We start from the raw sequence: 12,506 nt of genomic DNA, 5'->3' as shown, positions 1-12,506 counted from the left end.
GCTATAGTTTGGGAACGCCTGATACTAGACCGTGAGCCTTTGAGACTAGACACAGCATCTGATGTAGCTTCTTATTCCCCACACCTAGAATAGAATAGAGCCTGTCTGACACACAGCAAACACACATTATATCATTGTTGAATGAATGAATGAACTAGAATAGATTTTGATCACATGCAAGCCTGGAAGGTCATTCTCGTGGTTGGAAGTTTCATATTGGAGTGGTTCTAACAAGAGCACAGATTGCCTGGATGGTGCCTGGTGCCAGCGAGGATGGGGGTGCCTGGAGGTGCGCACGGTGGCAGACAGGATGCCTAGGATGCTCCGTGTCCCCGCCGCTCACCACCTGCCAGAGTAACACCTGCTGTTTCTCTTTGGCAGTTGCCTTTTCGGGCCTCGGCTTCACGACGTTCTACTTGGCTGGCAAGCTGCACTGCTTCACTGAGAGCGGGCGGGGGAAGAGCTGGAGGCTCTGTGCCGCCATCTTGCCCCTGTACTGCGCCATGATGATCGCCCTGTCCCGCATGTGCGACTACAAGCATCACTGGCAAGGTGAGTGCCTGCCAGTCTCCTGCGGGGCTGGGTGTGGAAGCGCGCCTCTCGGGGGAGACGTAGGTGCCCACGGTCAGAAACCAGAGAGTAGGCTGAAATGGCCGAGCACACGTCATTTTAAAGAAAGTGTTCCTGTTTAGGTGTGTTCTGGCCTTAAAACTGCCCTTGTTGGGGACAGAATTGGGAGTTCTTCAGTGATGCTCAAGGGATTGCTCGAGTCCTGCTGGGATGGCGGCCCTTGGGCTTGGACCCAACTGTGACCTCCCTGCTGGGTCACTTGCCTCCGTCCTCAAACTTGGGGTCAAGTGGTTTTTTGGCTCCTTTCACATCTCAGACCCATCCCATAGGATGTGTCCCTCACCGTGGACGTGCTTCTGAGGGAGATAGTCAACCCAGGGAGCAATGCCAGCAATGCTCCCAGCAGCACCAGCGAGGCTGGGGCAGGCTTACTTATGTGCAATCAGTCGAAAATCACAAAACAAGTGAGGGGTTTGTGTTGGAATAAACCTAAGCCATGCCATGTCCCTCTGCAGATCAGCGGTAGCCCCCGCCACAGCAAGCAGGATGCAAGGACAGAGGTGGTGTCCACAGGACATGTGACCTCCAGGAGCATGGCGAGGTTTAGGGCTGTCTTCCCTGAAGGGCAATCCTCAGATCACCTTGGTCAGGTGACCCTCAGCCAGGAACTGAACTCTTGGGGGTGAGTCTGGGATGGTGACCAGGAGTCTACGTCGTTAACCAGCAGGTCTGTTATTTTGATGGAGTTGGAGAAGCGCTGGTGAGGGGCTCCACTGTGTCGACTCAGAGCACACAAGCTGACTTGAGCGTGCCCCGATCCAGCTCCCTGGATGAACGGCCTTCCACAGTCAGTCCGTGGCCCGCACCTGCGCTTCCTCTGCCGCCGGCCCTCTTCCCTTCCTCCCTCCTTTTCTGCAGCCCAGTGCCTGTGGGACCGCCTTCTCCTCACCTCTTCCCCCCTGTGTGTGCTAGTGATACCGAGGCAGCAGTAGAGGCCAAGGGGAGGGGACTCCCAGCTGAGGTGCCTTCTCCCCATCCTCTCCGGGGACCTCCTACTCCTCCCGGCCCCTCCCCAGTGTCTCCTGCTCTCTCCTTGGCCTTAGCGCCACCCCCACCCCTGGAGCTCATGCTCTGGGTGTCAGGAGCCTCCAGCAGTAGGCTTCCACCTTGCGGGGGGTGGGTGCAGGGGAAGAGAGGCTGTTGCATGGTCTGGCGACGTGGATGCTTGTTGAGGGCGGCCAGGAGAGGGCCAGACGCTGGCCCCTGAGCCCTCTCTTATTCTCAGCCTTTGCCTCTGACTCGGGTTAAGTTCTGGGTAATGTGAAGCTGCATTCTGAGAAAGAAGCAGGGAGCGAGCCAACAGCACAAGGGCAGACCCATCACACCCTGGGAACTGGGAATATTTTCCGACAGGATCATGACTGTTTATATGACGAGGGCATTTCCCCGTGAAGAACACCGTGGGCTGGACGGGGTTTTATGGACTGCTGCTCATTTCTCCCTTGTGAACTGTCGTTCTTTCTTGTGAACAGAGCTGTCTCCTAGACTGAGTGAAATAACGGATCTGAATGTGCTTTGTAAATGAGAGCGTACGGCACAAGCGCTGTTCTTTAGTGCCGTGCTGCTAAAGCGGACAGGATTGTGTTGTATGTCCCAAAGAACTGATTTGGAGGCAGCCATTTCCAGAAGACGGTCCATTTGTAAGCTGTGAGTCCTGGTTTCACTTTTATTCGGCCACTATGGATTTGAGAAGTGATTAAAGGTTTCAGAATTGAATAGATTTCTGCTCTAGAAGAAATTTCTGTCCTGGAAGGCGGTGAGAGCCTTTGTGTAGAGGTTTTGTTCTGAAAGCCTAAACCCTGACGTGGGCCTCCCTTGAGCAGTCCTGAGCCCACCTGGCTCTGTTACTCGTCACCTCGCTGCAGGTGGCCTGGGACTAAAGAACGAGGCTCGGTTCTTGGCTTTAGGCAGATGGTGGACTCATCACACAGCTGGTGCCCCCCAGGCCTGTCGGCTGTGATGGTCCAGGCCCACCCCATCCACCTGGCAGAGGAGGGAACTGAGCACAGGAGAGGGCGGGTATCAATGCCTGGTTGGGCCGATTGGGAGACAGAGCAAGCGAACTCACGTCCAGTGATATTTAGGGCCATACTTGGTGAACGGAGCCAGACTGTGTCATGGTTAACTTCTGCAGCCAAAACTGATGTGCTTGGGTGTGGCTCAAGGACCAGGTCAGCTGGGACATCCTCTGTTCAGCTTGTACCCCAGATTCAGTCCCAAGAGGAATGTGCCCTTTCAGGGATGCTCGCGTGGGCTTTGAGTCAGGGCTCATTTTACCTGAACTCCCCTTTCTGAGGCCATCTGTCACTGCCTACACCAGTGGTCTCAATGTAGAGAGGCGGGGACTGTACCTCCCAGGGGACATTTAGCCATGTCTGGAGACGTGTTTTTGGTTTTCACAGCTGGGAGTGGAGGTCAGCCCATCTCTAGTGGGTAGAGGCCAGGGACGGTGCTAAAGGCCCCCCACCCCGTGTACGAGGTAGCCCCTCCCCACAGCACAGACTCACCCAGGCCCGAATGTCTGCCCCTGAGGTTGAAGCAGCCTGACCTACACAGTACCTGACTCTGTCTTCCTTTCCTTTATTACACAGTAAGAAGCGGCCATGTTCAAGGCATGGGAAATGGTATTCACTCAACACTCATTTATTAAGAGAGTAATCGAGGAGGCCTAAGGGTTTTCAGCTTAGAAAAGGGACGGACCGTGAGGCCTTTGGCTGCTGCATCGGTGGGTAGTGGAGGCAGGCTGCCTGATGGTGGTAAATAAGTTAAGTTGTTGCTTTCCTTTGGTGGGCTGAGCTGCCCAGCGACTGTGCGTGGGGGCCGTCATCATGATGAGAAATTTCGTGAAGCCCGCAGGGTGTCAACAGTACCTGAGACCCTCTCATTGTACACTTCAGTTAACATGATGAGATTTTTATGACTCCATTTCAGTTTCGATGTAAGCAACCGTGTCTGATTGGAAGTGCCTCTTACGTAGTGATCGTGCGAAGTACGTCTGGTTTCGTGATTACATACTCGTATCTGATAAAGAGCTGTCACCTCACATGCCTGGCTCTGTTCGCTCCCCTGGCCGCCTCCGAGTCCCCCTGACAGCCTTGCTTCATTTCACTCCAGGACATCCTCCCCTCTGCTTCCCAGCATTTCCTCTGTTTCTCTTATTGGCTCTGTGTTCAGAATATTTCCAGAATCCAAACTTTCTCTTCCCACTCTCATCCAAGCCGCCATTGTTTGTCGCCTGGGTGTTGCTGATACATACCTCCTTTGCCCCTCACCTGGCGGCCGGAGTGAGCCTTGACATGAGCCCGTGGGTGACACTCCTCCGTTCAGCTCCCCGGTGATTCCCTGGTCCACGGGCTGCTGTAACCAAGTTCTGCAAATGGAGTGGCTGGGGACAGTAACATTGTCTCATGGTTCTGGAGACCAGGAGTCTGAAATCAGGGGGTTGTTAGAAGGGCCGCACTCCCTCTGGCACCTCCTTCCTTGCCCCTTCCAGCTTCTAGTAGCCCCAGATTTGTCCCTTGGCTTCTGGCAGCATAATCCCAACCTCTGCCTCCATCTTCACAAGGTCTTTTCCTTGTGTTTTTTGCATTAATCTTCCCTGTGTGTGTCTGTCTCTGGGTCCAGATTTCCTTTTCTTATAAGGACACCAGTTATAGTAGATTGGAGCCCGTCCTGATGATCTCATTTTAACGTGATTACCTCTGTCCAGACTCCATATCTAGGTTAAGATCACATTCTGAGGTACTAGGGCCGTGATGGTGAACCTTTTTATAAAAACCGCCTACTTTTGCAGTGCTGGTCCACCTGGTCCCTCCTGCCCCCTAGTGGGCATTCTAGCTTTCATGGTGGGTGGTAGCAGAGAAACCAAATGGCTCCGCGACTGGCCCACCATGAAAGCTGGACCGCCCACTAGTGGGCAGGAGGGACCAGGTTGACCAGCACTGCAAAAGTGGGCAGGTTTTTATAAAAGGGTTTGCCATCACAGCACTAGGGGGTGAGCACTTCAACATATCTTTTTGGGGACACACTTCAACTCACAACTGTGCTTAATAAATATGTGTTGAATGAATGAGTGATTCATGTTCCTCTCTTGCTGCTACTAATTTTTCTTCATCCTGGTTGTATGAAAATTAACCTTATTCTCTGCAAGTCCATTCCCTTTAAAAATGAACTGGAAAATCTGACCAGTGGTGGCACAGTGGATAGAGTGTTGACCAGGGATGTTGAGGACCCAGGTTTGAAACCACAAGGTCACTGGCTTGAACTCTGGCTCGTTGGCTTGAGCGTAGGATCATTGTCATGATCCCAAGGTTACTGGCTTGAGCCCAAAGGTCATTGACTTAAAGCCCAAGGTTGTTGCTGGCTTGAGCCCAAGGTCGCTAGCTTGAGCATGGGGTCACTGGCTTGGCTTGAGCCCCCTGGTCAAGGCACATATGAGAAGCAATCAGTGAACAACTGAAGGGACACACGAATGAGTTAATGTTTCTCATCTCTCTTCCTTCTCTCCCTTCCTGTCCCTCTCATTCTCTGTAAAAAAATAAATAAATAAATAAATAAATAAGAAATTACACTTTAAACATTCATTCATTCACTTATCGCTCACTCGTTCATTCATTATGTCTCTGGTCCCCACATGCTCTCTGCTGGAGGCATGGTATTGAGGAAGTCAGACATAGTGGCTGCCTCCCAGCTTCCCGTGTACCAGGTAGATTGTGTATGCCTCGTGCTATGTAATTCCTTTAAAGAAACTCAGTCACAGGAACAGGAAGCTTCACCAGTAATAGTGTAAAAAGAATGTAAACAGTCACATGAGGTTGTTGAGTTTACTAAGAGCTGATCTTTACCCTAGCATCAGGGGTCACGGAACCTGGGGCATCCAAGGGCCTGAGTCAAACCAACGCAGTGATGTTGGCTGTCGCCCTGGTAACAGGGCAGGTTGTGTTCCTCCTGGACTTGACAGCACATCTTCAGAAGCATGTCTAGTTGCTTGTGCCAGAGCAGGTGAGCATGGCTGGTAACCCAGTATGCCAGACCCCAGGAGATCCTTCCCTCTCCTTTAACCTCAATAGGAGGGTGTGGGATTTGCCCATTTTAAAAGTGAGATTTAAATCCAGATTGCCTGATTCAAAATCGAGTCCTCTTTGCACTACCATTGGGTCCCATCTGGTATGGGTTCCTCCCACCCCCTTTAATAGCTTTATTGAGGTATAGTGCATAACTCAGAATTCATAAATCTTCCCTTTTAATGTGGACAGTTCAGTGATTTTTAGTATATTCAGAGATGTACAACCATCATCACTATCTGATTCCAGAACATTTTCATCAACCCCAAAAGAAGCTCATACTCCCTCTCCCCAGCCCCCTGGCAACCGCTAATCTACTGCCTTTCTCTCTGGGTCCACCCATTCTGAGCGTTGCACACACACGGACCCATACAAGATGTGGCCTCTTGTAGCTGGTGGTGTCAGTTCCTGGGCGCATCTTGTAAATGCTATTCAGTACATCTCAGTTCACCGGGCACTTACTGAATAATAACTGCTGGGCTCTGGAGAAACAAAGATGAGTGAGGCGGTTGGTTGGTGGGGGTGTAGGGGGTCAACACGGAGCGGTGTGCGTGGATTTAAAAAAGATGCACAGGCCCTGGCCGGTTGGCTCAGCGGTAGAGCGTCGGCCTGGTGTGCGGGGGACCCGGGTTCGATTCCCGGCCAGGGCACATAGGAGAAGCGCCCATTTGCTTCTCCACCCCCACCCCCTCCTTCCTCTCTGTCTCTCTCTTCCCCTCCCGCAGCCAAGGCTCCATTGGAGCAAAGATGGCCCGGGCGCTGGGGATGGCTCCTTGGCCTCTGCCCCAGGCACTAGAGTGGCTGTGGTCGCGGCAGAGCAACGCCCCGGAGGGTCAGAGCATCGCCCCCTGGTGGGCAGAGCATCGCCCCTGGTGGGCGTGCCGGGTGGATCCCGGTCGGGCGCATGCGGGAGTCTGTCTGACTGTCTCTCCCCGTTTCCAGCTTCAGAAAAATACAAAAAAATAAAATAAAAAAAATAAAAATAAAAAATAAAAAAGATGCACAGACAGTAGCTCAGAGAGCCAGTGGGGCCCCTGGTTCATGCTGAGCATTCACCAGAGCCCTGAAGGGATATGGGAGCCCTTCTCCCCTGGCCCACACCGGAAGCATGGTCAGTTTATGTCCACAGAATTACAGACATCGCCCCTTTTGGTAAGAGAGGGTTCAGCTTCTTAAATTTTCCCACCCTCTTCCTTCTTCTGCCTGGAAGACTGCAGGTGCCCGCTCTGCCTCACTTCCCCAGGTCATGCCTGCTCACCCTGCGGGGCTGGCCTGTGGGTCCTGTCCTCAGTGGAACTCCCCTGGTCCAGTCTAGCCAGGCCACTCCAGTGGCTGACCTCACAGACTGCACTTCTCTTTCACAGCACGAATCGCAGGCGCAGCTCACTGATAAGCCTGTCACTGTTTAGGGCTGTGAACTTGTCTGTTTTGTTCAGGATCATCCCCCAGGACGGGGCAGCACACCTGACATACGATACATGCAGCGTACGTGTGTTGAATAAATGACATCAGTGCTCGGTAAGGAGTCTGCTGTCGTTTGTACTCCAGGGTCACTGAGATCGTGCATTCCCCTTTTGGCACCCTCCATATTTGGGGTGAAGCCAATCCCAGGTGGGGTTTTTCCCTTGATAAAATCCTGCCTGTCTTCTGCCTGCTTTTCTGTCAGCACACGCCCTGCAGGATGTGAGTGGGAGTTCATCCACAGCAGTAGCCCTCTTAAGGCACGAGATGACAGTCTCCTCCATTACGTAATTTGTTATTTGGATCTTGTTCACCACCTTTCTAGTAAACAAAGGCTCGAATGACTTTGCTGAGAAGGCAGCTTGGCTAGACCCTGCATTGCCCTGGTTACTTCTGCAGGCTTGGACTGTAGCTGAATCACCACTTTTCCCTCCTTCCATTAAAAGGGAAAACAGCGTCCACAGGAATCGCCCTCCCCTTGCTGGCTGCCTCATCAGACGTTCTGGGGAGCATATACGGATGTCTTGGTCAGCGGCGCACCTAATAAAATGCCATGTCACAGAAAATGGAAAGTCGAATGGCATTCTCTAATTTTTGCTGTGTGGTCTGTTCAGTAGTCATTGGCTCAAACACTGATGTTGTGGATCACTTCAGATGCTAATAAAAATAACACCACATGGGGCTCTTCCCTGGGGTGGGAGGAAAAACAGAACAATAGTGCAGCTCTAAGACATTGAAGTAGACAAATCCCTGGCCCATTTCTGGCTTCTGGCCACAGGCTACTTGAAGAGCTTCTTGGTTTCAGGAACTTGATCAATCACATTAGTTATGCCTTCTGACCTCACTCAGAAATTCACGGTACATGTTACTTTTCAATTTCTTGGATGACAGATGTTTTTTAAGTTCATTACAAGTTTGTTGGAAATGTTATGAAGTTTGGCCACGCTGAAGAGATGAAAGACTCGAGACTGCTGGGCTGGGACATGAGGGGCAGGATGTGGGAGGATTGGACACCCTCCCCCCACTTCTGATAGTTTGGGTGAGAAACAGAATAGGAATAACAGTGATGGAACACAGTATTTTTTAGACACTGTGTTTTCAGGTTCTGTTGTATGGCAGGCTCTGTGCCCTAATTTTTAGAAGCACATTTTCATTCAGTTGTCATCTCAATTTATATTGAGGTCATCTCAATTTAATTTATATTGAGGTCATCTCAATTTATATTGAGAGGCAGGGAAACTGAGGCTTGGAGGTGCAGGGACTGGCTCTGGTGGGGGCTGCTGTGTGTTTGAGGATTCCTCAGCCTGGAGGATTCTCCGGTGGAGGGTGAGAGTAAGTCTTGGAGATCATACAGTGGCCCGAGGGGGTGTAGAACAAGCTTCCCAGTGTGACGCTTCTGCATGTGGATTGTTTTGAGCTGAAGGCTGTCAAGACCTTGTGGGTTCAGAAGAAACTTCACCTCCCTTAACTACCTAGAAGAATCTGAATGAGGGCCTTGCCCATAATAAGAAGTTATGACCAGAAATAAGTTTTTGTGACTTCTTTACATGGCAGAGCAAACATCTACTTACTGAACGTCCGCTCTTCTCATCACCCTGCAGATCTCCCTCCTCCCCTCGAAGTCCCAGGTGCCGTCCCTCATCCTTAGCTCAGGATGTCACACACAGCCCATTTTCCCTTTCAGTCTCTTAACCTCTCATGTCTGTGCATTCTTTTAACTCCTGTATGTGGGTTTCCCATACTTATGTATGTAATTAAATTTGGTCGTTTTCTCCTATTAATCTAGCTCATGTTGATTTGATTATTAAACCAGTTGAAAGAACCCAGAAGGGTAGAGGAAAATTTCTTCTTCCCCCTCAGCCCCAGGTGCCTGTGCTGGGACCAGGCAGGGGTTTCTGGGTGTCACTGTTATCTCTCAAACGGCCTTCCCCTCCTGTCCTACTTGGTGGCGACTAACCAGGGCTGAGCAGGTACTGAGATGTTTTCCTTGCCCGTCTGCCAGATGGCAGCTCACCTGGTCTCGCTGTGTTTGAGCAGTTATGGGGAGGAAAGTAGCCACAACTGTTCAGTCTCTTCCTTTTGTGTAATAACTTTTGTTTCTAAGTGATGTTTTATCCCAACCAAGGATCTGACCTACTTTCTAAATATGCCTTGGCAGAGTTTCCAAATAATTTGAATGCATGGTCTCAGTAGTTTGACCCTGGGGACCAAATTCCTGGAACACTTTCACGGGAAGTCCTCTTAGCCTGCGGGCAGTTGTTTGATGCTCTTACATTACGGATGAGGAGACTGACTCCCAGAGAGGCAGAAGGGGCCCATGCAAGGACACACAGATCAGGAACCAGTTACTCTGCACATACTCATTTATCCACTTCCCTCAGCCAACTTAGTTCTGCGTGAACAGAGTGGGGTTCCAGGTGTTTAGGTATCAACAGCGTATAAAGACAGATGCAGCCCCTGCCCTCATGGGGTTTAGAGTGCAACGCTGAACATTAAACAATCGTGGTGTCATATTTTCCATTCTGGCTGCGTGTAGGGAGTGGAAGGGGCAATTAAAGTATCCTCCTGGGAGAGTTGGTCTAGTCTGGAGCCCAGGTGAGGCCTCGTTGCACGGCCATGTTGAGTTGACCCCGAAGGAGGAATCGAAATTGAATGGGGGTGGGGGTGAAGGGAGGGGATTCCCGGGGTTGGAATGGCATTTGTAGGAAGAGCCAGGAGAAGGAGGAAGCAGGCATATTTGAGAAATCGAAGGGAAGACAATGGCTGCAGTGGACGGCGAGAGGGCAGATGGCTGGGAGGGTTGGCGGGACCAGGTGTGCGGCCTTGAAGGCCTCAGGGACTTGGTCAGTTCCCTAAGAGCAGCGGGAAGGATTTTAACCAGGAGAATGACCTCAGTGATTTGCACTTGAAAAAAAACACCATCATTAGTTGCTGTGCCCACACTCCACATGCCAGAGCAACGACTGGGCACCCGGGGATCTCATGCTGCCATCACAGAAGTGCCCAAGTTCTTTACCTGTTTGCCACTGTATGTAAGTAAAATACATGCACTACATTGCTGAATTTATTTAAAAGACCTTGAAGCTCTTTATTATAGAACCTAAAAAAACCTTTTTTTTTCTGTTAGCCTAGTAAAAATGCTGATGGTAGAAGCAACTCTTCAAAAAATAATAAAATACCAAACTATGTTCCCTTTCCTCAAAAAATTATTTCAATCTATTCAGATGGAGCCAGGATACCCATAACACGCTCAGAAAAAAAAGAGTGAGAAGTGAGATGCAAATATCTAGGAATTAAACAGTTTTCTTGAAAGACACATTTCCTGGATAGCCACCCAGAAATTCCCTGCAGGAGGCCCAGGAGGCGTGAGCCTTAAACTGAGGCCAGTATGCGCTGTGCTGCTGATGCGAGGTGTTTGGAGACGGAGCACCCCGAGCGCTGACGGGTTAAGGGAGCCGGGCAGGCAGCCCTTCAGTCGTGGCCTGCTGCCTTCTGAAAGCTGGATGCAGAAAGCCTGGGACGAACCCACCAGGGATCAAGCACAGCCTCGCACGAGCAGCACAGGTGCAGAATCAGGACACCGGAGTTTAAGTCCATTATGTCATTAACGAAGGATGTGGCTTTGGAGAGCTCCATCAGCCTCTCTGAGCCCCAGTTTCTTCTGTAAAATGGGGCTGCCTGCCTGTGGAGGTGTGTGGGAACCAACATAATGAATGTGGACCTGGAAACCCCCTCAATGGGGAATGGCAGTTCAACATGGCAGCCACCTTCACAAAAGAGTTCACAGTTTCTTGTGTTGGGGGAGGAGTTCCATTGCGTTAGGCTCTTTGGGGCAAGAATAACCCAGAGACACAGTTAAAAGCGTGCACACATGTGCATGCGCACGCACACACAATTAGAGTTGTGGGGCGTGCTGCATTGGTGGGGGTCTCTAATCAGGTACCAGTGGAATGCCCGCCTTGGCAGGGGGCTGCCCCCGTCCCGCGCTCCCATCTGATGAGATCTGCAGCTTGTTGGAGGGGCTGGGCCTCTCCCACCAGAGGTCTGTGGAGTCTGCCAGTCCCGCTGTCTCATAAAATGTTTTATTCACTTTGTGACTCAAGGTTCATTTCTTCCCTGGGAAATCACTTTCTGCCAGGCAGAGCCCGGCATGCCCGCTGGGTTTTGGTTGCGCACCAGCAACGTTGCAGGAGTCCAGAGGGAACTTGCTAAAGAAAGAGAAATGGCAGCCCTCGGAGGCAGTTAGATCCTACAGAGGTGGCTAGAATCCTTCTTTCAGAATTTAGTATTGATCTTAAAAATCAAGAATGTGAATCTGAGGCCCATGCGATGCTGAGATGCATTGTCAAGAGACTGAGAGAAGAAGGAATCAAGGACCCATTTCAAAGGGATGCTGAAGGTCTAGGAAAGTTTGCAGAGGCCACCAGGGTGGTTCCTCTTTCCTGGGGGCTGTCAGCAAGCCAGTGACTGGAGCTGGTGGGAGGATAGTACTCTCTGGAATACACAGCTGGCCACATTTGAATGAATCGTAACACGTTTCTCCCATGTTTGCTCTTTCCTGCCTAGATTCTTTCGTGGGCGGAGTCATTGGCCTCATTTTTGCGTACATTTGCTACAGACAGCACTACCCACCTCTGGCCAACACCGCTTGTCACAAACCCTATGTCAGCCTCCGAATCCCGCCCTCGCTGAAGAAGGACGAGATGCCCACCGCTGACAGCGCGCCCAGCCTGCCGCTGGAGGGCATCACCGAGGGCCCAGTATGACCAGGATCTCGGGAGGATGGACGCTGAGCCCCAGGGAACGCTCTCCCAACCGACATCATCACACAATAGAGGAGGTTTTCTGTAGTGTGTTTCCCATCAGTTGTTTCTCACAGTTATCCTTCTGCTTCTGTGCTGCTGATGGTTTCTGCTATTTTACATGTCGACTTCCCACTTTCTTGAATTCGCCGAGGAAGGACACGGGAACCATCTCGGAGATGTGTGGAGGGAGGCCGCAGGGGTGGGTGGGTGCCGCTCAGTCGATTCTTCTGTCTGGATGCGCGCTGTGACACCCACTTCCCTGTGTTTTCATGGTTGTAAAATAATAAAACCTCCCACCTGGAAGATGTGGTGTCGGCTGTCCAGTAAAGCGAGTGTCACTGGGACGTGTGTGGGTTGGGGCCAGGCTGTGCTGCCGCTCACACTCAGGCCCCTGCTCTGACGGCCCCCGTGGACAGGAGCCCATCCCCGGACAAACCGCTGACCCCCCCCCCCCCGCCAGTTAGCCCGTGAGTCCTCAGTAGGCCACCTGCGCGCTCGGCATGGGGAAGTGACTCAGCGTGTTGGGCCCCGCGCAGAGAGGCCCCCA

General features: G+C 51.5%; 1 protein-coding gene across 2 annotated transcripts in view; it reads left to right on the top strand.

Moving 5' to 3' along the window:
• PLPP4 (phospholipid phosphatase 4) overlaps nt 1–12,214 on the top strand; it is a 128,150-nt gene extending 115,936 nt beyond the window's left edge. Inside the window, exons 6-7 of one of the 2 annotated variants that reach the window (XM_066354939.1) lie at nt 382–552; nt 11,721–12,214. In XM_066354939.1, the coding sequence (XP_066211036.1) occupies nt 382–552; nt 11,721–11,920 (371 nt within the window). In that variant the 3' untranslated portion in view covers nt 11,921–12,214. The remainder of the gene's footprint in view (nt 1–381; nt 553–11,720) is intronic. The other variant, XM_066354941.1, reaches the window with a different exon arrangement.
• The last annotated feature ends 292 nt before the right edge of the window (nt 12,215–12,506 follow it).

This window comes from Saccopteryx leptura, chromosome 13 (assembly GCF_036850995.1).
Source record: "Saccopteryx leptura isolate mSacLep1 chromosome 13, mSacLep1_pri_phased_curated, whole genome shotgun sequence".
Taxonomy (NCBI): Eukaryota; Metazoa; Chordata; class Mammalia; order Chiroptera; family Emballonuridae; genus Saccopteryx; species Saccopteryx leptura.
This window is presented reverse-complemented; position numbering and strand designations above follow the sequence as displayed.